This window comes from Diuraphis noxia, unplaced genomic scaffold, assembly GCF_037042655.1.
Source record: "Diuraphis noxia isolate RWA-SAM2 unplaced genomic scaffold, SU_Dnox_SAM2 contig0001, whole genome shotgun sequence".
NCBI lineage: Eukaryota > Metazoa > Arthropoda > Insecta > Hemiptera > Aphididae > Diuraphis > Diuraphis noxia.
In genome coordinates, this window is record NW_028301711.1 from 86,609,719 (window position 1) to 86,637,718 (window position 28,000).

General features: G+C 35.0%; 1 protein-coding gene across 3 annotated transcripts; it reads right to left on the reverse strand.

Annotated features, from left to right (window-relative positions):
• Positions 1 to 27,991, reverse strand: emp (epithelial membrane protein). Of its 3 annotated transcripts, XM_089217576.1 has the most exons (11): positions 17,433 to 17,876; positions 7,661 to 7,752; positions 6,813 to 6,991; positions 6,492 to 6,633; positions 6,146 to 6,352; positions 4,998 to 5,261; positions 4,348 to 4,577; positions 3,505 to 3,752; positions 3,300 to 3,421; positions 3,103 to 3,228; positions 1 to 1,777 (listed from the first exon to the last, which is right to left on the reverse strand). In XM_089217576.1, exons 1-11 carry the CDS (start codon positions 17,785 to 17,787, stop codon positions 1,460 to 1,462), a joined length of 2,283 nt encoding a protein of 760 aa, XP_089073702.1. In that variant the 5' UTR covers positions 17,788 to 17,876; the 3' UTR covers positions 1 to 1,459. The 3 variants fall into 3 exon arrangements, with proteins under 3 accessions (XP_089073702.1, XP_015369319.1, XP_015369318.1); XM_015513833.2 differs by lacking the exons at positions 4,998 to 5,261; positions 17,433 to 17,876 and adding an exon at positions 27,321 to 27,991; XM_015513832.2 differs by lacking the exon at positions 4,998 to 5,261 and having other exon boundaries at positions 17,433 to 17,864.
• Between the last annotated feature and the right edge of the window lie 9 nt (positions 27,992 to 28,000).

A 28,000-nucleotide genomic window follows, 5' to 3' on the forward strand; every position in this document is an offset into this window, starting at 1 on the left:
TACTTTGATAAAATGTGCACTATTTATATTTTATATTTTAAAAATAATAAACACAACACGTTTTCCAGATTGTAGGTATGTTTCTTAGCAAATATCATATTTCTTCATTTACAAATAATTTTTTATCATCCACGAGAAAACATTTTCAAGACACAACACATAGATATTAATAATCTTACAATAATAAAACAAAAACTTATTTTATAAACACAAAGTACAAATAATAATAGTAATTATTATTATTATTATTATTATTATTATTATTATTCATGGTAATATTATATTATATATAAGTACATAATTGAGCGATATATAATATATATTATGATAAGTACGGGAAAACGAACGTCAAACAACATAATATAGGTTCACAAATGTTTTATAAAATATAATCATATTGTTCTTCAAACAACGAGAAACGAAACCCGAAAACCTCAACCACAATCAATAAAATTAAAATTATTTGTAAATTATATTTATTTTTTTAACAATAATAAATTCATAATATTATAATGTTAACGTTTAGAGTGCACGTTTGTTATACCCCGGCTTATTGAATACATGTATTCTGTATATACTATAGTAATCTACAACTTTTTGGTCTTAAAAGTGTAAAATATCATGTTTGTATTTCATGAGGTGATAATGATGAAAACAAACACAACGTTTACATAAATAAATTATATAATATTTTGAAAACCTAATAAAGTAAGTTCCTCTGATATATAATTATAATAATCTTAACTATGTACACGAGTTAACGAACGAAAAAAAACATAAAATAATAATAACCAAAGATAAAAATAATAATAATAATAATAATAATATGAGCATTTTTCCACAAAAATAATAATAATAATAATTAAAATAGTAATAATAATAAAAACATTAATTTTGTAGACAATAAAATGTCGTTCTATATACATGGAGACAGTATTATACGTCACACATTTAACGTAAAAATACCTCCAGATAATATCGTAATAATTATTATTTTAATAACAATAATTACTATCATTGTTGAAGTCGAAATATGTCGACGCAGAAACAAGTGACCAGTTGGTTCGTTCGTACAACCATCGTCAAATTTTAATATATTATTATTATATGACATTATGATAGTTTCCGTTATTCAACTTGTCAACCACGCGCTCGCACATAGGTTTTATAGTTGTAGTACCTAGTCGGTTTATTGATAAGAGACAGAGTGAGGGAGTTCAGTATTTAAATAATATATTAAAATAATGATAATATAATAATAATAATAATATAAAAGTAATATTAATAATAATGACAAACTCATTGGATCATCAAATCATATACATTATAATATTGTATCATTATTATTTTATATACAATTCGCAATAGATTTCGCATTATCTAGAGCGGCGGCACGACTACGTGGGTGGCACCCTAGCGATGGGTTTTCAGTTTCTCCGTCTAGTGGTATCTGCCGAAACTATTCGTCATCGGCCACGTAGCCGGCGTTGGCCTTGGCCGCGGTTCCATTACCGTTGGACAACACCGTGGTGCTCATGGGCGCGGGTGGTATCGTCTTCTTGGGCTTTTTCTTTTCGTCCTGGCTGTAGTGTGCTGTCCCTTCGAGGGACATGGTCTCTTGCCGGTGCGAGTTTCGCACCAAACACCCGAGAGCCAACAGTAACAGAACAGCTCCCGAGACGAACAACGCGTACTGCAGTGCAGCTTTGGCAACGGGAGGCGTCTGTGTGGCTAGCTTGAGCAGTTGGATCACGTTGTCGGGCAACTCGTCGATGCCCTGAATTTGAACAAAGAAATATTATTATTATATTTGACAAGCATGTTTTATGGTATTATGCAGTTAATATAATATTATAATATCGCATAGATTTTTCAATTAAAGACATTATTGATCACCCGACAATGTTTTCATTTTATCAGTAATGAAAATCGAATATTACGACATTCATAATCAAGTTCAGTGGTTAAGGGGACCGAAAAATCCTGTCCTGTCAACCATTAGCTTATAGCATCTATAATTTATAGTGAATTTCTACACGATTTATACTAGGTGAAAATCACCCATAACGTTCTTCACGAATATAAATACACTCATTTCTATTTATCCACACGAAAAAAATACAACCATAATATTATGTAAGTCCATACACAAATGAGAAAAACTTAAATGTGTTATTTCCGACGTATTTTCTATGTTTATTTTCTCAGCTTGATTCATTTTTATGGATTCAATTGAACGGCATAGTTCACATGCCCATAAATAGTTTATCAAAATAGTTTTGCGTGACAAGAATCTCCCGAACCACAGTTATAGTTGTTGAGAAACTACATTTTTGTTCCGTAATATATTTTTTTTAAAGTCATTATTAATTTGCTTTTAAAATTTTACTATTTTTTTTTTTTTTTTATCGATTATATCGAAAAATTTAATACACTGATATAGAAAATATTGTCTGGTGTGGCATGTATTTGATTCTTTAACTTAGTACTTATGAATGTAGCCTGAGTAGTTCTTTTTTGAATCAAGGACACTTATAAGATAGGTACTTACTGTTTTGATTTAATAAACAAACATTTAAACATATTTAATTTTGATCATTTTAATAATTTGTGTCAATATATTATTAAAATTTCCTATTTCAAATCCCTTAAAAATTTGGTGTATGCATTATATTTTATGTAGGTAGGTTTGATGACTTTGTATAAGGTATAACATTTTGATTGTCATCATCGTAGTTTCGGGAATCCATTAAACTGTCGCCCGGTAAGCGATGACATGCGAAATTACACACACTAATGTTTATTTACTACTCACACAATAACACTGATCAAATGTACGCGTGATTTGAATTGCCTAAACATTACTCTTTAAAACATGGTATGCTGGAACCCCCTTAATATTATATTATTCACGGATACAAATTTGAAATTACCGCACTAGCGTCTAGATTAAAGACAGACTAGAGTAAAATCATATTGACCTAACGCGAATCAATAAGAAAACGGCTCAAGTTACATAGGCTAGAAAAGTATCATATGCATTGAGTACCATTTAAAAATATTATCAATTAATAATGTCATCTAAAAGACTACAACACTCACCTCTTCGAACCACATGATCGGAAATACAATGTCGGGGAATGTGGCCACTTGTTTGATGTCAACTACTTGACTTACGGCTAGATTAATTTGCACACGTGCTCTGGCACGCATAGCCACTCCCATTTCCTGTACAAACGAAAATAACAAGTTATTTTTGTATGTAGTTTTAAAGCATTTACAATTTAATGGACACTCACAGGTTGCACGTCAATGTAAAACTCGTGGCGGTCAGCATCTGGCTCATCCATTCCGTGAACGGCTTCCCGGAGTCGTGGATCACCCATGTAAAAGTGAGGGAAAGACAGCAGCACCGGAGAGTCTGCAAACACAGCGTATATATTAGTACTTTAGCATTTTAACTCACGAAGGTTTCTATCGAAGTGTATGGATTGAGTGACTCACCATATTGACACAAGCTCACATTGAATGTGCCATGAGGCGCGCATTGTGGCGCATTCATTTTAGTTGACACCATAGGCATTGCAGTGGTTGAGCTGCTGGTGCCAGAGGTACTGTTTCCATTAGAACTGCTCAATGAAGGACAGTAGCATCGATTCTCGGGCTCATGGTCAGGGTCGGCAAAGGCTCGGTGATCAGGTCCGAATCGGTACGCTTTCACTCCTCCTTTAGCTTCAACTTGCTTCTTAAACCTATGTTTTGAATTAATAGGAACAAACATCAAATAAAAATATGAAATTGTAAATTGACTGTATATTAAATTTTCCATAAAACAGTGAAGCCATATGCTAACTATATCGCCAGCAAATTTAACACCAATAACAAATAATCGTAATGGTAATGTCTAGAGCGTTAACATAATGCGCGAAGAAAATTAAGGTCGTTATTCTCTCACCGGCCCGGATACATCAAAATTATATTTACTCGTATTAATACTATATAAGTACGTATTATAAGTTCAGGACTATTTTTTTTTTTTGAGAGAGAGGGAATAATGAATCTAATAAAACAAATATTTTCAATATTAGATGTAGACACATTTTGATTCAATACGTCTGCTATGTGTTTCATAAATCCTAATATAACTATAAAGACTTGATAAATATTACAATACGCTATTTGTTTTCTTTTAAAAATGTGTGTAATTACAAGCTATTATTGGAGTATTGATATTTCAGAGCATCGATTGTGGGAAGATGAATGAATGTATGAGTCCAATTTAAATAACCCATACTCAATACCTGCCCTAATACATTGAAATAATATATATTGGAGATTAGCACTCACACTAGGGGTAGTTTCCGGCACATATCCTTGTCGAAGACGTGTAGAATAGTGTCTGGTTGGATCCTAGGAGGGAAAAGGGAACCATCGCTTCCACCAGACATACGGTTGCATGAATCAGTGGTCCAGTGCGATAGATGCGTGCGCCCGTTGAACTTGTCCAGCGCGGCGAACAGCCGAATGTCTGTAGCTCCAGTGAACACAGTCATATTATCACGTGAAGTTCCATTTTTCTGTTATCAGAGCGAGGTAATAGTAGAAGTCAGACGGAAAACCCAGCGTGGCATGCAAATAAAAACAATACGTTTTGATTAGTAAATTATAACTGTGTGACACATAAACGAATCATATTATAAATAATAATGCGGTGGAGGCAGTGAGTGTGTACAATATATATTTCAAAACAGCAAACAACAACAAACTGACAAACAGTGAATAAGTGCACGACGGTTGAGAAAAAAAAATATTAAAACCAATAGTGCAATGAAGACTGCTGTGAGCCGGTGTCTGTGGTTAGGTGGGCAGCTTAAAACCAATGGTGGGATGAACACGAACATAGCTTGCGCTTGTCTGCAGGTTTGTGGCCAAATCAACTTCTAGTAACATAGCTGTGGCTAGGATGCACGATTTTGATAAAATTTTTTGATCCTGACCGGCCGTCCCATTAGCGACATTCTAGTAATCTTAGCGGGATGCACCACTTGATAGCCGCGCTCCGGTTGCCAGTTGTAATCCTTAGCCATTGGCACCGTCTGGATAACAGTCGGCCATTGATTTTCACCAAGTATAATTTTGGTGCCGGCCGACAGAATTCCGTCAAGCAGCGGACCGTCCACGGACAGCAGCCGATCCAACCGCAGGTATCCCAACAGTTCGGGTAGCGTCTTCACGTCATACTGGTCAACAATGTACTGGAGCTATGCGGTGTATACAGGACTCGGTATTATATACATAAATTTAACAATAGAGTCGTCCAAAGCAGAGAGGTGATCATGGGAAAATATACTTTCAGTAGATTGTAAATTATTGAATTTATGTATTTTTTTTATTTTATTTGATCTATATCACATTAGTGTTCATAGTAATGGTAATAAATCGCATAAAGTGGTATGAAGCGAATGATATCTTGTATAAATGCGTTTCAGCGCTTGCTGAAAATTAGTCTCTAGCGTTGATCGGTCACATTTATCTTACTAACATAATACGCATGTCATATAGAACCATATTAAAGTTACCATTGCAGGTACCGCAGTTTTTAATATAGAGAAATCGTTTCTTAGTCTCCATCCCATAAAATATTTCCTGGGGAGTACATGTCTATAAACTAGAGATAGGTAGACGATTATTATATATTTATATTATTACATATTTCGTTTAATATGTTTCTAGGTAATACTTTCAAAGAAAAAATATCCAGATAGAAACAAAATGGTGTTTTCTAAAAAAAAAATATACATCTAATAGTTATATTTCTCTCCTTTTTCAATAGCAATAGGATTATTTTCGATATTTAAAAGTAATTTGAAACAATAAGTATTTCACGGGGATTTATATAGGAAACTTAAATATATTATTTCAAACCATAGTAGGAAGTATCAATATTTCGAATGCATATTAAAAATTTAACAAAATTTGAAACTAATTTCGCGTGAATACTTTATATACTGTTGTATACCAAACAACCGTAACGTACTGAAATTTCAATTTGAATCCACGGAAATAATATTAAATGGTTATAGAGAGGAAACAGATATTTTTATATTTTAAAACTATGGCTACAACAATTGTTATAGATACCGACCCCATACAGCAGACCAAACTCTTCGTATGGCAGCTTCTGTTCCTTGGGCACCACGTCTTTGGCCAGTTTCAACAGTGGATCCTCGTAACCCCAAAGCAACTGACCGACGCTCACCTCGACGAACGGTTTCACCTTAAGGATGTCCATAATGCTGGCCATGGCCAGTCTCAAGAACCGCGCGGCGTGTTTGCTCTGTGACGTGGCTGACTGTAATACATTAGAGTGACAATGGTTATAATAATAAATTATTTATGATATATTCAACTTATTTACAATATTATGAGGCAAATCTGGTAAATCTGTAAAACTGTGTAGGTGGTACGATATAACATAGATTACAACTTACCAACATCGGGATATTGGGTACCACGACGACATCGTCTTCGGAACCGACGCTCTGCTCGGGATCGAACCTGTACACCTTTTGCTGGTTGTACGTGAGCGTGCCATTGTCATGGAATGTCAAGTTGACTTTTTCCCACGTTTCCCTGTGGATTAAGAAAGTGGTTACAAATAATTCGTTATTGTACACTGTACAAAGTCACAACATATTGAACATATGCACATCATCCTACGGTGAAATTGTAGCAACGTGATCGATATAGTATAATGATTAATATAGATTTACCAGTATAACATATATTATTTTATATTATATTATACTCACACGTAGACGAAAGGACCCAACTCGTCCAAGATCGGCTTCTCGCGCACCTCACCCGGCGCGATCACGTTCAAAAACTCGTCGGCGTTGGTGACATTGTACACGTATACTTTTAACAGAGGTCGTACGGGTGGTTTGCGCCACATCTCGAACGTCTGAGAACCGGGCCGCAGTGTGATTTGCTATAAACGACAAGTAACAGACTTTAGTTGTTATAGTTATATATTTTAAAAATCTATAAATAATAAGAAATTATTATACAGGGTCCGTCTGAACAAACGCATGTTTTTCAAAATGATGCTATGCTTAAAGTAATTTCAGTAAAAAATGTTTTATTATATTAAAAAATGCATACGCATATGCAGTTTATTCATATGTAACAAAATTTAGGTTTTGAAAATAATGTCAGGCATATACCACTAAGTAGAGGTGTTGGCACTCGCAAAACGATCCTATCGTGTCAATCAACATCTGTCTCGAAATTTGTCTCACCACTTGAGTGATCTCGTCTTTCAATTCATCAAGGGTTCGTGGTTTGTATTGGTAGACTTTTGATTGTATGTGACCCCACCAACAAAAAATTGCATATTCTCAAGTCAAGGGAGCAAGGAGGCCACGGAATGTCCCCAAAACGCGAAATGAGCCATGTGTACGACATTATTTTCAAAACCTAAATTTTGTTACGTATAAAAAAACTTTGAGAGTAGCATTATTTTGAAAAACATGCGTTTGTTCTGACGGACCCTGTAGTGACATGCCCCAGGCCTGGGCCGATCAATAGCGGCGCTCCTGGCAAAATAAAAATGAGCGCCCCCTCCCTAAATTTAAATATATATGATTAAAATACTCACGTCATCGATAACCAACTCGACCGCCGCCGTAAAAAACGCTACCACTAGAAGGCCACCGACCAATAGGGCTACGGCTATAGCAAGTACAACCCCTAAAAAAATAAAATAAAATTATCAATTGTATTATACGATTAATTTTCTAAGGGGTAGCATAAAGTATATTCTCTATATGGTGATGGTTAGGTAAAGATATAATACGACATCGATAGACATTACGTAGTTTACATACATATTATGTCTTATAGGTAGGTACATGGTATATATATTATAGAAATAAATTTCAAATAGCAAAAACCAGGAATGCGGAACAAAAGCGGATTGTACCAGTCTAGATTTTAGTAGTGATAGTGTAGCTATAGTCGACATGAAGAAACCAACCACGATGTAGTCCTTGCCGCGGTACGCGATGTCACGAGCGCGGAAGCGGAAGTGGCGGCGGCCAGGTTACTTGCCTACTACCCGTCCATATACGTATAGAGGTATTGTGTATGAACACATATTTTCTGTGATAGCACACAGCATTGAATCACCGACAACGGAAATATGGATTTCCGATGATTTTTGATGGTACCTAACCTTTTACCACGATAAATGGCCGAACCGAAGAACTTCCGCCTTATCCAAATTATAAATATCACGCTTTTCAATCCGTACTCCGTAGTCATGGTCATCCTAGAGTTAACTGTTCAGGTTTGACGGAAAAAGTTGACGCGAAAACTAATATAATTATAGCATTATAAATAGTTTACGCTTAAATTATAATAATATCTATTGGAATAAGCAATACGATGAATCAACAAGTGTACAATTATGATGATTTATTTAAGAATAAAATTACTATCAAAATGATAACGCCATTAAAATAATACGAGTTTAACCATCGCAATAAAAAAAATTATGTGTGTCTACCACAAGTTTGGACTAAACGAATTGACCAAAGTCAAAAGTTAACTTTTTATTAATTTTGAAGTTATAATTTTTTAGTGATGGACAGGCACTAGAAACTAGATAATATAAAAATTATAGATATTCTCTGTAACAATTCACTAAAAAAAGAATATATTTTATGCTCATGTTTCCCATATTCTATTAGTTTTATTTTCGTATAAAAATAACGTTCTCGATCACATAGAAAATAAATATTATTTTACATCAACAATGCATGAGCAAATTTGATTTGTTTTTACTTAAATTTTTTAGTATCACGCCTCATAATAAGTTGGCTGCCTTGAATATTATATTTGATTCTTGGGTTTTCAGTAACATGGTAATTGATGATAGCCGATAGGCGAATATCATTTTTATATCTACTCAAGGTGAATTTGAAATGTTAATTTAAATAATGGTAAGGCAGTCAACTTGTTGTACCTCTATGTTTTCTGATAGGATTTGACCTAAAAGGTTAAATATTTACTCTCAAATACCTATGTAAAACATATAATTTTTTTTGTTATCATTTTGTAAGCAAAAATAATCTATAACTACTATTGTGTTATATCATAGCTATATCCTGAAAAAATGGGTACCTACGTTAGGTGTTATAATTGGAGGCCACGAAGCCATGTTTCTGTCGATGGTGACTTGTAATGAAACCGTGATTTATTTTATTTTTACTCAGCTAATCTTTATTTATGTTTCGTTAAAGACTTTTTTTTATCGAACTTTAAAATATGCAAATATTTTTTTTCATTTGCTATTGAAAATGGTGATAATAATTTGTTCACAACATAAATAAACGGAATAGAACACGAACAAAAAATAACTTTAGGAAAAAGTATAGATTAATTATCTTCTTTTCAACAATATTGATCTATATATGAGTCACAACCGATGAAATGCATAAAACACAATTCGATAAAATGTTGAACCAAAATAAATATCAAATAGACTGCTGCCGTGTAGATGTATATGAAATATATGTATCTAAACATTATAACAATATTATATTGCACTGCACGTGAAATTGCCTACGTAAAACCCCTTATGAATCGTTATTCTGTTGCACCTGTAATAATTAATCTAATACCAAGTTCGATTTCGCGAATCGTACACAGGCGATGTGCGTAGAGTTTTATTTTAGCGTGTAAAATTAGAAAAATTAGCAGTTCGTTAAAAATTGAACTCAATTTGGACATGTGTATGTGCTTGTATATAATATATGTGTACTTTTTTATTATAACGAGCGTGAAGCGAATCACTTATTATTTATTAAAACTGTGCTTCTGATAATGATATACTTATTATATTATGGAAATAGAAGAGTAGAAGAGTGTCTATCGCATCGTTAGCCACTTCGTCTGTATAGGTTTGTACGCCATTTGGATCCGACGTAGATAAGTACAAACCACACGTAGCTCAACCGTAAAAACAAATTACTCCTCGGGCCGTATGCGCGAATAAGGAGTTATCTATCCCGACTTGCTAACCCGGTTTTTTTATTGGACGGGGCAACGGGGGGGGGGGGGGGTCTTCCCTTCAATTCGTTGATCATCAATCTCTTTATTATTTGCGCTAACTAACCTAATATGTCAACACATCCGTGTTAGGCCCATATGCTATAACAGTAAACGATCATTCTCGGTATGAAAAAATTGTCCACGTAATATTAAAACATTAATAAGCTACGTATATTGGACATGCGCGGTGTACTTGTCCTCGGGCCGGGTTGTATGCCTAATACGACTATAATATACACAACCATCGTACTCATCGAACGTTTATACGGTCGTAAGTAGTCGTAATGGCGTATAATTATTGATATTAATTTATGATGATGACGATGATGATAATGCACGCGATATCTGACGAGGACATCGATGACGACCGTGGTCACCGAATATCCGAATTATCCGTAGTATTTTATACCATTAGTTCACCTGATGCCCTTCCCCGCAAAAACTAGTATAGATATTAGTATGTTTACTTATTGTTGTTATATTATTGTGAGTTCCAGAACGACGGCGATGACATTCCGGTTTTCTTTTTTTCCGTATAACTACGTAATATACATCATTATTCATTTTAATATAATGTCATTACATTATTACCTATATGATGTACTTAAACGGCAAGAAATACACTTTCTAATATGGTGGTTTTTTTCTCATTGTTCCAAGAGTGATATGTTCACCTTCAAAAAAAAACCCTCAAATTGTAAACACTGATAAAAACAAACAAACAAACCTATTATTTTCCGCTGATTTTTTTCTCGCTTCTGTCCCTATACCGGCGTAAAAGGCCACACACTCATTGCGTGACAGTCAGAGGTCGACAGCGTTTTTATTATTCTCAAAATTTTTTTCCACGTGCTACGTTTCGTTCCACCGAGGAGCTAATGCGCACTGTGCAGTAATAAAAACAAAATCGGAAATACGACAAAAAAAATGTCACCCAACCTTCCGTTTTACACACGGAATATTACGAAATACCTTTCATGTTGTTATTATTATTATTATAAAGAAACAATGACTGTATACGCTACATACCAGCAAGTTACAGCAATAAAACAATTACACGCGATTATTGTATTATGTTATACTATAATGTATTTTACAAAGACAAACACTCTTTATAAGCGGACATTTCCGAACACGCGTTCGGTATTGTTGTAAATTTGTAATATATTTATCATTCCATACGGCGATGAGATCGGAGTAACGTTTTGGGTGTCATCAGTGCGCGGTGTCCGTGACCGATATGAGACGGCGCGGACGAGTTGTCATGATGAAAACTAAAAAATATGCAATAGCGAAATACCGCTGTCACATGACGTAATAATTATATATGATTACATTGCGTCTCTGCGTAACGTGGGCTAACAACAACGTAAGTTGTCATAAAAATAGATAATATTTTCGTTATATAGGCTGGCCGTCATTTCGTTCATCGATCGAATATCTTTAGATCTGCTATCAATCCATGGCTTCAGAATGAAAAGGTTCTGGATAGTGACTTTTCAAAAAATAACTTTTTAACTAATATTTATAAAATTTTATAATTTTTTTTAACTATATAAAAATATTTCTTTCAACTCACTTATATAAATACATTTTTATCGATAAATAGAATATATAGAGAGATTAATATATCAAATATTTGATCTAGCGGTCATTATTATTTGATGATAAAAAGGTTCCATATTTTAAGTTACATATAAATCAGTAAAAATGTTCTTATAATATTATGTTATAGATTACTGTCTTCATTGCTTCATTATCGATATAATAATAATTATTATTATTATTTTTATTTTTTATTATTCGTTCAAATGAAAATAATTATACATCAAATAATTAATCACGAAAATTTTTTAAAAGCAAAATCAATAATTATTAATAGTATTTGCTTGTTAATGAACCTATATATAATTATTATATCCTTAAACTCAATCTAAACTTAATAAAAATATATTTTATAGCTTAATAAGTTATCATTTATTTGTCATTTTTTTCTTTAAGTACCTATCTGAAAAAATATTGTGATCAATCAAAGAAGTAGGTTCTAAAAAGTAAATATTATGCATTTTCAACAATTTCAAAACCTACCCATAGAACCTTTTCATTCTTATAGGATACGTATGTAGCGGTAGTTGACATAGCTGGTACGTGATAAATAATAATGAATTCAGTCGCTACACTTTTTAATATACAAGGAGAGGGGCGCTATGTATAATTACTAACTACTAATTAATGACATATAGTAATAACAGTTACTTGTAAAATATAATAATAAATTTACAAGTTAAGACATATTAATGATTAGGTACTATAATGATTAGCCTGGTAGATAAAAAAATCTTTTTTCAAGATACTTATAAATATCAAAAACCTACTGTTTGTTTGACAGATAAATAAAATGAGTTGTACCTATCGCTCGAAAATGTCATACTTCATTACTTCAATTACAATGATAACATTTTATTGGCCATGGTGTGTGTACTTTATGTGTCGTAGGTGAAGCACAATATATAAATATAAGCAAATATTTAACATATTGCATGAACCTTACACTTATATTTAATTATATCGTGATTGTAACTCAATCTTTTTTCTTTAGTGAGGACATTTGAAAACAATATATTGGGCGTCACTGATTAATTATTTATGATATTATACACTGATACGGTCGAATATTTGAGAGGAGTAAACCGTATTCTGCACGATATTACAGTGACGCGTGCGTGGGAAATCCACGTGGATGAGGCCAATAACCGGTCGACTTCCGCGATGTGAAAAATGTTATTGCACAGACGCAAAAAATATCTACGTAGATAAGTACGTCGGCGTCAATCATAGCACCAGCTATGTGCCTATAATATGATACACAGCAAAATATGTCTCATATGGTTTCCCCAAGAATATTTTTTTCTTATCATTTTTAAAAATATGATTCACGAAATACAAATATAATATAAATATAATTAATTATGACCGGCAAAACATTTTTTTATGGTTTCTTATAAAAAATGTCATTTTTATTTATAGTTTAACTATATGATAGTGTGACCTACTATATTATAAAATATGCTCTATAAATCAAGTTACGGATTTCAGTGTTTGGATAAAATTTGAATTGTCTGGAAAGCATTTCTAAGAGTAGAATAGGTACCTAGTGCACACGGTACTTAGCACTCGTATTATAAAATACTGCTTAAAACTAAGTATGGCGTACAAGTATTACGACGATATAGGTATTGTCGTACGAGCATAGTGGCGATGTTGACACCCTATGCATTTATTATTAATGTAACCTACATATATTATACGCGAGACGACATTTCGTACATTGCAGTAAGTATAATAATAGTTATTTAAGGGACCTAGTACCTACATACCTATATTATACCGTTCATCGGCATAAAAAAAAAATATATATATATGTGTGTGATGCGTGTGTGGTTTGACCCGGACCGGCGGAAGACCGTGCGAATCGTCCTAGCACCACAGAGTAAAGTATATAACATAATATTATATTATATATTATTCAGTCCGCGTGCATATAATATATATACGATACGTATATATATAAGCCATGCTGCAGCTCACAAGACATATATATGTGTGTGTGTGTGTGTGTGTGTACCTATACATAATATACACGATGCGTAGGTACAGCTGGAGATTAAATTATTATTATTATTACTGAGATGCGGTCGGCCGTATACTATAGGTACACCGCGAGTACCGTTATGCCGCCGACAATTCGTACATATAGGTACAATCGCGCCTCGTTCATTATTCGTCGACATCGCGGTGAACTGCAGTGTACACCTTACCAGTGTTAAAATAATCGTAAGACTTGATGAAAATCTTATACACGTTGACGCGTATCGTATATAATTATTGTGATTATACATTGGAAATGGCGCGGTCGTGTCTATACGAGTGTATTGCAATTTGTTGTTGTTGTTGTTGCTGCTGCTCAATGTATATAGACACGCAACTCGCTAATTTTTTGTTCCGCAGTAGTACGTCGACCCGAAGAAGATTATAATTTATAGGTACTTAATGTTTATTTAATATTTTCGCGTTCTCGCGAGGACATAATATCGATTTTTTTCTTCGAAAACACTTTCGTCGGAATCAGTCGTAACGCAATGTTGTTTCTTTCTAACAAAACTTCACAATTAACAAAATATAATCATACCGTTGAGATAAAAACAAAGAGAAAACAAACTATCGTCGACATGATACTACCGGGTCCGGGTGAGTTCATTACAGCCACCACCGTGGTCTTTGCATAATGTCAACCGTTAAAGGTGACAGAGTCCAAATGACATGATCAACCATCCTGCGACCGACCGTTTTCTCTTTCAAGCTCTGACACATATTATTATCATAACATAACATTATATACTCATGCTTCATTTTATTTGGTAATGCACAGTTGTTGGTAAAACGTTTGGGTACAATAGTGTTACATTAAAGCATCGTTATGCACAATTCCACGATACCTACCTATGTACCTATGCTATATTTAATGTCCGAAATGTAATTAAGGCCGTCGTCACCTCGACTCATAAAATTATTTAGATCTCGAAACGGTCCGATTACTAAGTGTAATATATGTGTGCGTCAAGGCGAGACTGGACAACTCGATTCTCTCGGATCAACCAGCATAATCGACGGTCTCGAAATAGAAGAAATTGAAAAATATCTGTTCGTATTATATTATTTGAAAATCCGCAAATAATAATAACATATTTTATATGTTATAATACTCTTTTATACAGCCATTTTTTCGCAATTACTGATTCAACAATCACCAGCCATAAACGATAATATTTTTGTTCTATGCCAAACATTACTAAGTCGTCTTATAGTATAATATTTTAATACAATTTCCCTTTTCGTGATGTATATGTATGCAATATGCATATATATATATATATATATATATATATATATATGTATACAGAGAGAAATATCGGATTATCATATATTCAGAAACGTTAAATCTTAAATCTAACTAAATCTATTGGATAAAAAAACAAAATATGACATATGGGGATCTGTAAAATATAACATTCGTAATTATACAGCTACAAACAGCGGTAGACCTGCAAAATTACAACACTCAATATTTACTAAATAATATTAACGTAAACGCAGTAGAGACAACTATATATTATTCTACTCACTGATTTCCGAAAAATGAGATATATCGAACAATTATAAATTATATAAATTGACCCTTTATTCTAATAACTTGGTTGACCTGTTGTTTTAATACTATAACATGATTCACAACTGCACAAAATGCATAATATATAGAAAATCAAATCTAACTTTTATCCGTTCATATTACTTAATAATATTATTGTTATATTCTGAATTTATCCAGCATGACGCCATAATCATACACCAAATTTGAAGGCGTATCACAGGATACAACCGTCGCTGATTATGCTTAAGTATATACATACTGCAAACAGTGTCATATATACAAAGTATATAATCGCGAGTAAACAGCGTGCCATAATAAGATACATATTTTAAAGTCATGTGACGTACTTTTCAATGCGAATTATTACGATTTATTCGTCGGTGTATTGAACTTGAACGATTTCAATTTCTCTGTTAATTTAATAATATACTTTCAAATACCATAAAACACAAATACAACGTTAATATTCGTGACACGATTGTTTTCTCTGCTCAGCCCATAATATTATTAGGTATATAAACACGCTCCGATGCTTTGTCTCAACGGTATATATCTATAAATGTGAGTCGAACAACTTTTTTTCGTTAAGTGCAAAATAAATGAATGGAAACAGATTTGGTTCTTATCGCTCAACACGGTCGTATACAAAATAATAGTAATATAATACATTATTTTATAGTCTATAAATTATAATATGATATTATATTATAATGTTTTTTAACGGGACACGCTTGCGCACAAGACGGTAAAAAGATGTTGTGCTATGCCAGCGATGATAGATATTATATGCTATTGATGATATTTTGTAAAATTATTCGAAAAAAATTTCAAAAATACTTTTGTTTATCCACGATATTAACATAATTACACTTAAATTAATATACTTGCGTACGTATTTCCGCGATGTGGTCGGCATTCGGTAAACAAACAATAATTTACGTAGTTCGTAGTACTTACCTAGTCACCCATATCATGCACAATACAATAAATAACAATACGAATGCAATATTATAATATAAAAATAATAATATGTGTGAAGGCGCGTGTGCGCGCACGCACGGAGAAATTTAAATATCTTATTGATGAAGAAAATTGAAACGAAACCGAACATGGACGGTGGAGGCGGTGGCACGCGCCCCAAGGACACCGCCGTCATCCGATCGACCGTGTCGCGCGCAACACGCCAATTAACCCACCGCTGTTATACATTTTCATAACGGTCGGCGTACAGTTCCAGTTAACGCGTTGGGTTCGGGGCAGTGGGGTGTGGGGTGGTTGGGTTGCGCAGTGCAACTCATGTTATATCGGAAATCGCGGGCGCGTGACGGATAGCGTGGAAAATCGGTTTCGTAACGATGTTGCCGACTGTCGTATGATAAAAATTATAATGTGGGTAAGAGCATTTCGTACGCCCGCATTTAACTGTTATTGTTATCATTAGATCAATTTCCTGGAACTCATATTTTCGTCGTGACGTATTTCGATCGCGCGTGACTGGAGTAGTCTCGAAAGGCCGGGTTGTTACTTAAAGACTTTTGATATGAATATATGATATATTATAATATAGATTTGGTATCTGTTTGATGAAAGTGAAAATGCATTTAAAACTGAAATCATTTCAACAAAATAGGGGTGTTCATAAATGTTATGTTCCTATAGTTCCTTTAAAAAATAAATCCGTTATTGACGAAAGAATAATCAACTAAATTATGGTCTGATTATTATTTTTTTTTTCAGTTGCTCAATAGAGTACACATAAGATGAAATATGATACATATTAAATCGATCAGACGGCTTTTCCCAAATCTTAAGAATAAAAATATAAATCACGATATTTTAGTGATTATTATAACCATTGGAATTTTAATGAATGATTTCTGTTTATCCCGTGATATCATAGACAACGCGAATCAGGTGTGACGTGCAGTTACGAGTGCATAATCACGTTCCACATCGTACAATAATGCTATATAGAAACTGAAATATCGCTGAATTCAAATTTCATTGTGAATCCTACAAACAACTTTTCCAACACCTGTCCAACGTTTATACTCACGTGCACCTTAAAAACTATATTTTCGCAAAATTTGACCAGCGAATTGCTTACTGGGATCCTGTTCAGTCTGCGCGATTCTAATTCGCAAACGTCTCACGATGGTGACCATAGTTCTCGCTAAAACGAAGAACGATTTTTTCTTGTTGGACCGCACACGGTGGCGGCCGGGCGACGACGACTCCGACGTCCAGCGCGTCCGTCGACGGACAGTGCTGCTCCACATCCGCTGGTTTTCCAAAGGAGTCGCCCCGACGTCTCGCCGCCACTGTGGGTGTTCCCGCTTCCAGCGGTACCGTTGCTCAGCATGAGTGGCCGGCGGCCACGGCAAACAGAAATCGGAATGCACCCCTGATGAGTCGGTGGATGAATCGGACGAATATTCACCGACGCCGTTTTTGACATCCATTTTCGGAATAACAATCACCGTCGGCAAAATCGCATTGAACGGCAATAACAACAACGTACACGATAACGATAAAAAGTAATTTGCGCGTATCGTGTGCATCCGTCTCGCCGACGTAGTGCCGTCACTGCACGACTGAGCCTTTGTAGGCGCGCCGCGCCGTGGTTAATATGGTGGGAACGTGCGCGCGTACGGGATCGAGCTTTCCGGGCTCATCACGACACGATATATTCAGTCACAGGTGGCATCATTACGACGAATTCGTATGCCGAGACATATTCCATGATGATAATAATATATTTACGTGATTCCGTTGCAACAGCAATGTAATATATAGTATAATATTCGTGTCACCCACCTAACGAGCCCGCCAATGTCTATATAGTACCTACCCGAAGCACAGCCCGGAAACGTGTATGGCAATCACATTAAGTCTCCCAGGTGTGTACAGATTTACGTGGCCATGTATTTTTTTTAAAGATAAAACTGTTATTGTGTACTGTGGCAGTTACTTTTCGTGTAGCAGTAATAATAATATATAGGCAGGTATATTATGTTGCGTTTGTTTTTTGTTTTGAAATACCAGCATCGCTTTTCAAAACAAAAATACTATACGTATAACCTACTGTATAGTTTATTGTAAGAGTACGATATAATATTATTGTAACACAAAACGGATTGCTGAACATTTTTATTTTTTTGAAAGAACAATGTTTAATTTTTAACGTGGCCACTACTTTGGCAGTCACTCCGACTACAGACCAATTTATTTGAAAACGAGATAGTTGTTTTATAAGTATATTTGAAATTTGTTTTCAGAAATATACCAACAAATATTTATATATTATTAGTAAATCGTAAGGCATCATATCGGCATACGGAAAGGGTCTTCGTAAAGTTGATCCTTAAAAACTCGTTATTTTCTATATTGGACTAAAGAATTATTATAAAATTATAAAATTAATTTGCAGAGGACTGAATAACTTTAAATAAACTCGTCTTGGCGATGGGGGGAATATTTTACTGTGTGCGATACAATCTATGTATAAAAATGATGTACAATAACTTGGATTCTAATAAGTATAATAACCATAATATAATATGGTATTGCATAATATATAAGGTTTAAATTTGTAACATTTTCATTATCTGTTAGTTTCTAATTTATAATGTTCATAGAGACGATTTCAAAAATTCCTACATCCAAATTGGCGGAGAAAATGCCTAGATAGAATTTAAACATTTTTTTTTTGAAAATTATCTTGACCTAAAATTATAATATCATGTCTAACGCCGAACACCCTGTATATAAACATATATTATATAACACTATACAATGGCACGTGCGTCAGCGTATAGTAATAATACTACGTACGTCGATCGTAAAACAATATCGGTCGACATTTTTATAATAACGGTAAGTACATGTTTATTGTTATGTATTAATACAGAGATATGCAGACGACGACCTTATCGAGTTGATAATATTTTGCGATGATCGTGCACGGCACTGCAGCACAGCGTACCCTCGGATAAAACGTTAATTATAGGTAACTAAATTTACAAGTTCCTATCTCTATAATATTATGTATATAGTATATTTTATACACACATACACAAGTGTATGCACTAATATATACTAATATTCATATAATATATATGAACGCGCGTGAGTGGCACGTCAAAATGTACATAATATTATAATTTCTCAATTAACGACCGCGACGGCGACAACTCGACTAGCGACCGTGGCCGTGGTACCGCTGAGATATTGTTTGGGTAATACCAACGCTAATAATATAACATATATTATATATATTATATTATATTATATTGTTCGTATATACAGACTTAAAAATTATATACATACTGTGCTAAACAATATTTATGGGTACCCGTAGCGATGGTAGTGTAGTGACTAATATTGCCGTGTTATAATAGTAATGACGTATAATCACGATGATTAACGCGTCGATCCTGCCTCTAAACATGTAATACAATATATTATATTATAAATTGTTACTGTTATTATACTTAAATATGTAATACGCGTTAGGTGTACCTATATAACTAAAAATCGAAACAATGAAAGAAACTTGCGCACGCCATCACACTACCCGTCCGTTGCGTTTAGCTTTTTTTTAATATCCGATGAGCGTTCCAGACGAAACACCGAACATATGATGTATATTATATTACCAGTCGTATAAAAAAAAAAAACAGTGAGGATGAGTCATTGTCATTTGGCACCAAGTTCGACAATACTTGCAGTACCTATTTGTTTTTCATTTCTAATGTCATCGTCCATTTCGTGAGTTTAAAGACACACGTCTATCAATCGTCATACATAGACATGTAATTATTGTTTGATAATATTGATAAGCATATAAGTTGGTATCATTTTTGATATGGCGTTGGTACAAACGAGTGAAAATCGCTTCGGCGTGTTCACAACAGTGCCTAATTTGGTATCTAATATAGATACCAATACCTATACTTATCTTGTTAGCTAATTATCTGTTATAGTCACTCGCGTTAAATAAGTTTTCTTTCGTTCTGTGGTTTTTTTTTTTTACTAATAATCTGAATGTAAATATTTTTATATATATAATTAAGTTATAATGAATAAAGAGTTCCCAAAATTGTCGGTCTAAAGAAAAATGTGATATTTTACAAATGAACAATTAATAAGAAATATTATTTACATGTTTACTGTTTAGTCATTTTGTATACTTATGTGCATGCAATGTTAATGGTATTTATTATTTAATCTTTTGATAGGTACGTTTTATTTTCTTAATAATTGTTACCATACACATTTACCTGCAGCTTACTTTATACCGATTTCGAATTGGTTTAAATACATTTTTATTCCATACTGCTTGATAACTTACTCTCGTAAAAGTTGTGAACTGAAATTCCTAGCGTACAAATGAGTACGATAAATAACTCAACAAAAACCTGTACGTAAGTGGTTACAAATAGAAAGTATCGGGCTAGTTGCGTGTGCATGAGGATACAACAATTTATATACTATGAAATACGACGTAATAAGTTGCGTATATTGTAGATAGGTACTATAATTAGTATGACTGTAGATAGTTTAACTCATTGTTTAATTGAAAATTAACGTTTATTGTAGGCATATAGTGTGACTTGGAATGCAACTTCTTGTCGATTTGATCGAAATCGCGAAGTCAGTGATCATTGATCGGCGTATATTTAGCGCACATTATCAGATTCACCAGTTCTATGTAGGTATAATATGTAATAATATGCAAAAATATATATTATAGTTTTGTGACACGCTATTCTATGATTTTGTTAGGTACTAACAAAAAAAACTTGACGAATATAAAGTATGTACAAATTATATTTAACATCACCTAGAAAGTTTAAACAGAACATAAAAAATGTAAATAATTAATTTATAGACTTTAATATTATTATATTTTTTTAGATAAAATAGTAAAATATATTGCACATTGGTAATTATAATATTTATATAAGTACTATCTATTATTTATATGACTAAAAATAGTCTGCAAGTAAATGTATTTCGGTATAGTGATGCATTTCACTACATTATTTATTAAATATTAGGATGTTAGACGTTGACAATTTTTCATAGTTAAGTTTTGTCTATATATATTTCGTTCTATTGCTTATGATTGGCATTCAATGTTGATTATTATCAAGTGTTTAACGAAGTCAATAAAGATATTATCTTGTTATTTTTAGTTCGTTTACATAAGGATATATTGGGTAGTTAGGTGGGTATAAAATTTTATTGGTCGAAAAAACTATTTTTATTAACCATAAAGCACACAGATAGTTTAGCAAACAGAATGAGAAACCCGTGATCATCAAATATGACGATAGTATACCGACCTCTCTTCACCCTTGTCCATGAACATTCGCGAGCGTTAAAGTCATCGATCGTCACGTGACCTAACTTTATAATATGATGAAAATCTTAAACATCATAAAGTAACCGATCCCATACGGAACATTTTGCAGGATGCGAAAACATTGCTAAACCCAACTTGTCATATTACATAAACTTTTATGTATAGAAATACGTTTAAATGGTAGGTACAGTGCTAACAATGTCGTGCGTCTAAGTATAGTCGTCCATGGTTGTTATAACGTCGATGACAACTTGGTACAGTTTCTGAGTAAAGAGTCGTACAAAGGTTCTCTCTCGGGTGATATAATGTTACGGCTCATTATCACTTATCAGCAATCGATAAAGAGTGGGAGAACATAATATAAGGTTCCGGAGCAAAAATTACTAGCCGTAATTGCATTAATCAATTTTTAATTAACGAAGACGTTGTAATTAACATTATAAGCGTACAGGCGTGTTGTTGTATTGGTTCGACAATTGAGTATTACCTGAAGCGAAAATACTTAAGATAATATAATAATTTATTTTAACTATGTATATTATCACCATCGTCTCCTGCAGTTCATCATTGATGACCGTTCCACGTCTCCGAAAAACCGTGTTGGAAATCGGTCACGGTGTTGGCGTATCAAAAAACTATCGATGGGTATATTGGATTTACTTATAGATATAATATTATGGTGGTCATGACAATATTAACTAAAGACGAGTGCAGGAAGGAGCGTGAAGGAAACGAAAATAATATCGTATACGTACCTAATGCGTTAACACGATAACAACCTATTAAGGCGGTGGTTCACCCAAACCATTACACACTCGCCCAGATATAAATATTACGTTTGTAAGGTGAAACCTAACACACAACAACACATAATAATATTATAATGACATTATCTATCGTCTGGTCAGCGCACATTATAAATTCCTCGTTTATTTCGACGAAGAGTTATGTACTCTTTCGTACAACGAGCTCGTTAACAGCCGCGGTAAAAAAATAATCAACGTGTATCGCGCACGTTTTTAGTCCGCGACAAGATATGTTTTTTTTGATTTTAAACACGGCAAGGTCAATGCGGATGTCGACACTCTATATGTTACTCCGATATAAAATATTATATATTATAACTTTACACTGTCGTCGTGACGTAGAGATACGCATGTATTATGTATGCACATCACACTCGCGTGTTAAATATAATAGACAAACTGTAAATTCTTCGAGTTTCCGGCTTTGACTTGGCTAAACAAATGTACGTACTACCGAATGAATTAGACACGAGAACTGTGCGTTTCTTACGTGGGCTGGCGAGTAGCGCATTATATTATCATAAAATATTAATAAACTAATAACTAATATTCGTATATACCGTTTGTCACTTTTCAGTTTGATTTTGTCAAAAGACGTTCGCAGATTTACGTTTTTTTTTTCCAAAATGCATATTATTATCTTTAAATTGAGCTACTGATGTCGTAAAACGACTCAAACGAGTTACGCTATAATATAATGTCCCAAAATCCTAACAAAACGCCTCGTCGTGGGGATGAGGCGGTCGCCTTATATTTTTACGGTGCAGTGATAGAATGTCACAGTACCTATGATAACATACGTGACGACGTTACACAATATGATGTATATATAATATTATAATAATATGTGTTCGGTGGACGCACGTGCTGTTTTCCATAAACAATTATGAATGGAAATAAAAAATTAAACACTACTATGTGACGCTACTAAGTGTGCTGATATATTATTTTATACATTATATTATTACTTTACTGAAATCCAACAAACCTACTAAATCATAAACCGCCGTTCTAAAGAGTTTAATAGAACTTTTATTTTTTTTTTCTCAATTGACAAATAATATTGCATGAACTCACTAAATGCCTTTGATTATTTTTTCATCTTTATTATAAAAAGTAGCCCCGTGGAAATTGGTTCTTTAACACTCAAGTCAAAGCATTGGTAGTAAAACCAGAATTATCAAACGGGACAATGTGTTTATCGATAGTGTTTCGACGATTAGATATTGTAAAATATAGAGTCGAATAGACATATACTTTATGCCTGTGAAAATGAAAAATATATTTCAATTCAATTTTAGAATAATACGCAATGATTGTCTGCTGCATGTATACAACCACAAAGTGGCCCATTTATTTAAAAAGCACCAACTTACGAGGTCAGTGCCGAAAACGAATGAATAAATGGCTGCACCAAGGTATGCATAATTATGTTTTATATACATATACCAATCGCAAGCTATTTAGGTATAGGTAATGACCACATAGACTAATGTATAAGGAATGGATAAGACAAGCAAAATATATAATTTCATCAACTATACATGCGCCTCTTTCCACCACTCCAAAATAAAAATAAATTACGCATACATGATGATATATATACTGCTTGTCCTATCCATTGCTTTATAAATCAACTATACGAGCATTACCTCGTTATATATCTGGTGATCGGTGCATATATAAGTGCAGCCAATTCATTTGTTTTCGGCACATTTTTTTTTTTTTGTGTACGACTTTAAGTCGTTTTCGACGCGCTGTGCAAATATCGTCGAATGCCGCGACATAAGATAGGGCAGGCGCGCTGAATGTCCAACACGCGGGAAGTGCATCGACGATAAGGCGGTGACGACGGATGTCCGTTTGTGACGAAACAATACATTGGTGACTCGTGACGTCGTTAGGACGATAAATATTACGCTGTTGTTGAATTCACGATAGAAAAATGTAATAGAAAAAACCAATGGCGCATAAACGTGAAAACCGAAAACGAGATGCGTGTAAAACGATCGCGAAACGTCGTTGTATATAGTTGTACGGCCGACGACGTTGTTATTGTTATTGTAAATGTTTCGGACCCATTTCGATATTCACACACAAACGGCAAATGGAAAACATCATTATGACGACGCCGTCGAGGTCGTCTTCGCCGCTGACAATTCTATGTAGGTATTCGACGCTCGGGAGAAAAGAAAACAATATTACGTTATTTACACGTTATTGCATCTCGGCGGCGGCGAGTCATATTAAATAATATTATAATATTATCTCTTCGACGCAATATTTATGACATACCACGCGACACGTCTCAACAACAATCCGATAACAATAATAAAAACAAAAATGACGGCGATGACAATACATACGTGTCTCTTATAAAAGCAGTACAACAGCGGCGGACCGATGGCATAATAATATAGCACGTATAGGTAGCGTACACCGTACAACACAACAATATTGTCGCTGTGCAGTAGTGTGCCTTTTGTACTTTGCGTTTTCGTCACACTGTAGGTAGGTGCCTATATGAATCGGACGATGACTACGTTACGCCACGCAAGTTTTGTGATACGGCCGCCGTGGACCGGACAACCGGACGGACAGACGCGAGAGAAAGTGTGCCCGCGGAGGGCACCGAGAGAGAGAGAGTGGCTGCGGTAAAATTCGTAGTCGTCGTCGTCGTCGCCGCGAAGGTCGATGGGTAAAAAAAAAACATCTAAGTGCTCACAGTTATAATAATAATAATAATAATAATGATAGTAATATTATTATGTAAATTTCACCGTGCTCGAAATACCGGTAGTACTGGTATATGCGCAAGACTTTGATATTATTATGATATAGGTACTTTTACGGTACGACTTCGTACATGTCGGTAATATTATTTTAATTTATTTACATAGAATAATATTATAGCCTAACCTATACGTAGTATTATATTAGCGGTCGTCCTCGGCGCGTTCGTCGAGCGACAGGCGTTATGTAATTATTTTATTTTATCGTTCGCTCGACGACTTTTCGAACGAGGAAATGTAGCCGGTAAGTGTGTTTTATAATATACGGTTTGCCAATCAATATTATTACTCGGTCGGTGCCGTTGTCGTTTAAGATATTGATTTATTCGATTTATTGCTTCTATTCTTCGAAGGTATGCTTAATAAGTCGGGATTACGACAGCGAGCTGTGCGGGCGTCAGCAACGGCATCTGGCAGGGATGTAGGAAAATAATAAATAAATGACTAGGTAGGTATGTCATTATTGTTATTCTTTTTGGCTGGACAATGGCGGAAAAAACGTGGATGCTTGTCATGACGACGACAACGACGACAAAGGCTATACAATGTGAAATAATAAATCGTGTTTATTCGTCGTCGTCATTGCCGCCGCCGTTAGTACGGCCACCTAAACCGAGTACGGATGTCTATAGCAACAGTTGCTCCCTATGGTGATCCCTATGGTTCATGTGGGTTGTATCCCTATGGTGATAATCTAACCATATAATATTATTAAATACATAATATGTGCATTGTGCGGTGCGGAAAAAAATTCAAAAAATAACCCAACAAAGGACTATTATATAGGTACTTCATATCATCGTCGAAAAAAATCTCTATAGTCGTCCCTAGCGCGTTATATACAGGTAACACAATTGCAATATAGAATACAAACATCACTGAGATGGACATGGGTCGTAGACTGACTAGTATTGTCACAGTGGCGACGAGCAAAGTACGAAATCAGCCAAAGGTCTGGCCAATCGAATACGCATCAGCGATTTCATTGATAACATCACGACTCGCAAGTGAAATAGTTTGTCGTTAAAGCGCGTAGACTACTTATAGTCCTATGGCCGTGGTGGTGAGGTGGATGGGTGTGGACCTCTGAGATAAAACCGGTTGTCTTAAGCGCTCGAGTCCAGGACTTCCTCCGCGCCTGGAACTTCACGATACGCGAGCATGTGTGTTAGTGCCGATCAGATTGTCGATAGAGAGAGAGAGAGAGAGTGAGAGACGGTGCGGTGGTGTTACTTAGCTGTGGAGGACGATGTAATGAGACGGACGGATGGATATCGATAAATGTAGATGTGGGCAGACAGAGACTGCAGGGAGGTATATAGAGTGAGAGGAAAAGAAAACGACAAGCGTTGGCTGGTTCCGCTCTTCGACAACGTTCTGGATCACTTGGACACACGACGACGGGTTTGTACGTGTATATAGCGTGTGTGTGTGTTGCACGCTGTAAGTTCGAAGAGCACTTTAACGTAAAATCATGTCAAGTATAGCTGCCTACCTATTTGCAAAATTTATAATAACTATAATGCTACCCTTCAGCCAATAATAATAAGTGAGCATATTATTACTACTATTATTATTACAACGGTGAGTAACATAAAGTAATGCTGTAGTGGCGTGCACGCGTATGGACTGCCGCCGCTTTAGATTTCTCTTCGCGGGGTCGGTTGACCGTGTCGCCGCGCGCGGACGGTTCGAGCCACGGATATCTTTTATTATATTATAAAGCCAACCAACCCGATTGACCAACTCTATACAATTAAATAGGTAGGTTTGTAGGTAGACAGTGCAGGTACCTATTGTGCAGCTATATAAACCGTCGGACTGCCGAGTGGTGTGGGTAAGGGGAGAGAGGAAGAAAAGTTACCACCACCATGTCGTACATCATGCGGCTACCGGCTACATAATCGTTTATGTGAACACTGAAGGGATAATGTTGTGGAAATAATACGTTTAAATAAATAAAATAAATACGTAATATATGGCTATTAAACATAAACATATAATAATATGATGGTACGGGTACTTACACCACTTGCGCAGGAAGCTGCTGGTGAGTTTAGTGCACAGTTTGCCTTTCTTGTTATGCATGTCGATGGCGGCCGGTCTTTGTATGTGGCCACGCGGACTGCAACAGTATCGGTCGGCTTGATAGCTTACCAAACGCGGCGCGAGTTCACCGCGAGAACATTAATCTGACGAGGACGATATCGCGAGTATTATGAGCGTGTGGAGCGCACCGCGAGGCGGCGGGCTTTCGTTCGAATGCGATTTACGAATAAATTATTATTATTATTTTTATTTCCTCGGTGTCAAAGGAGAGAGAGTTGCTGCTACTGCTGCTGCGACGGCGTCGTCGTTACGTGTGTTCGAAGAAACGTGTGGCGTTGAATGTACACGGACTGTGGCGGCGGCAACGGTGGTAGCGTCGGTAAAAATATTATAGTTGTAATGCTTACGACTGGCGCGCAGGGGAACGGTGTACGCCGCAGTCGACGATGTTGTGTTATTGTTGTTGCCTTGTTTCGCGCGTGAAATACAAAACGATTTCGTTTGGTGTGTATGGAAAATCGTCGAAACGATTATGATTACAGTAAAATAAATATTATTTGCTGACGATCTACGCGTTGTTCTGTGCTACGGTAGTCGGGCGCCGGGTCGCGATAACAGACTGACTGACTCGACTTGACCGACGGACTGCAGCGGCGGC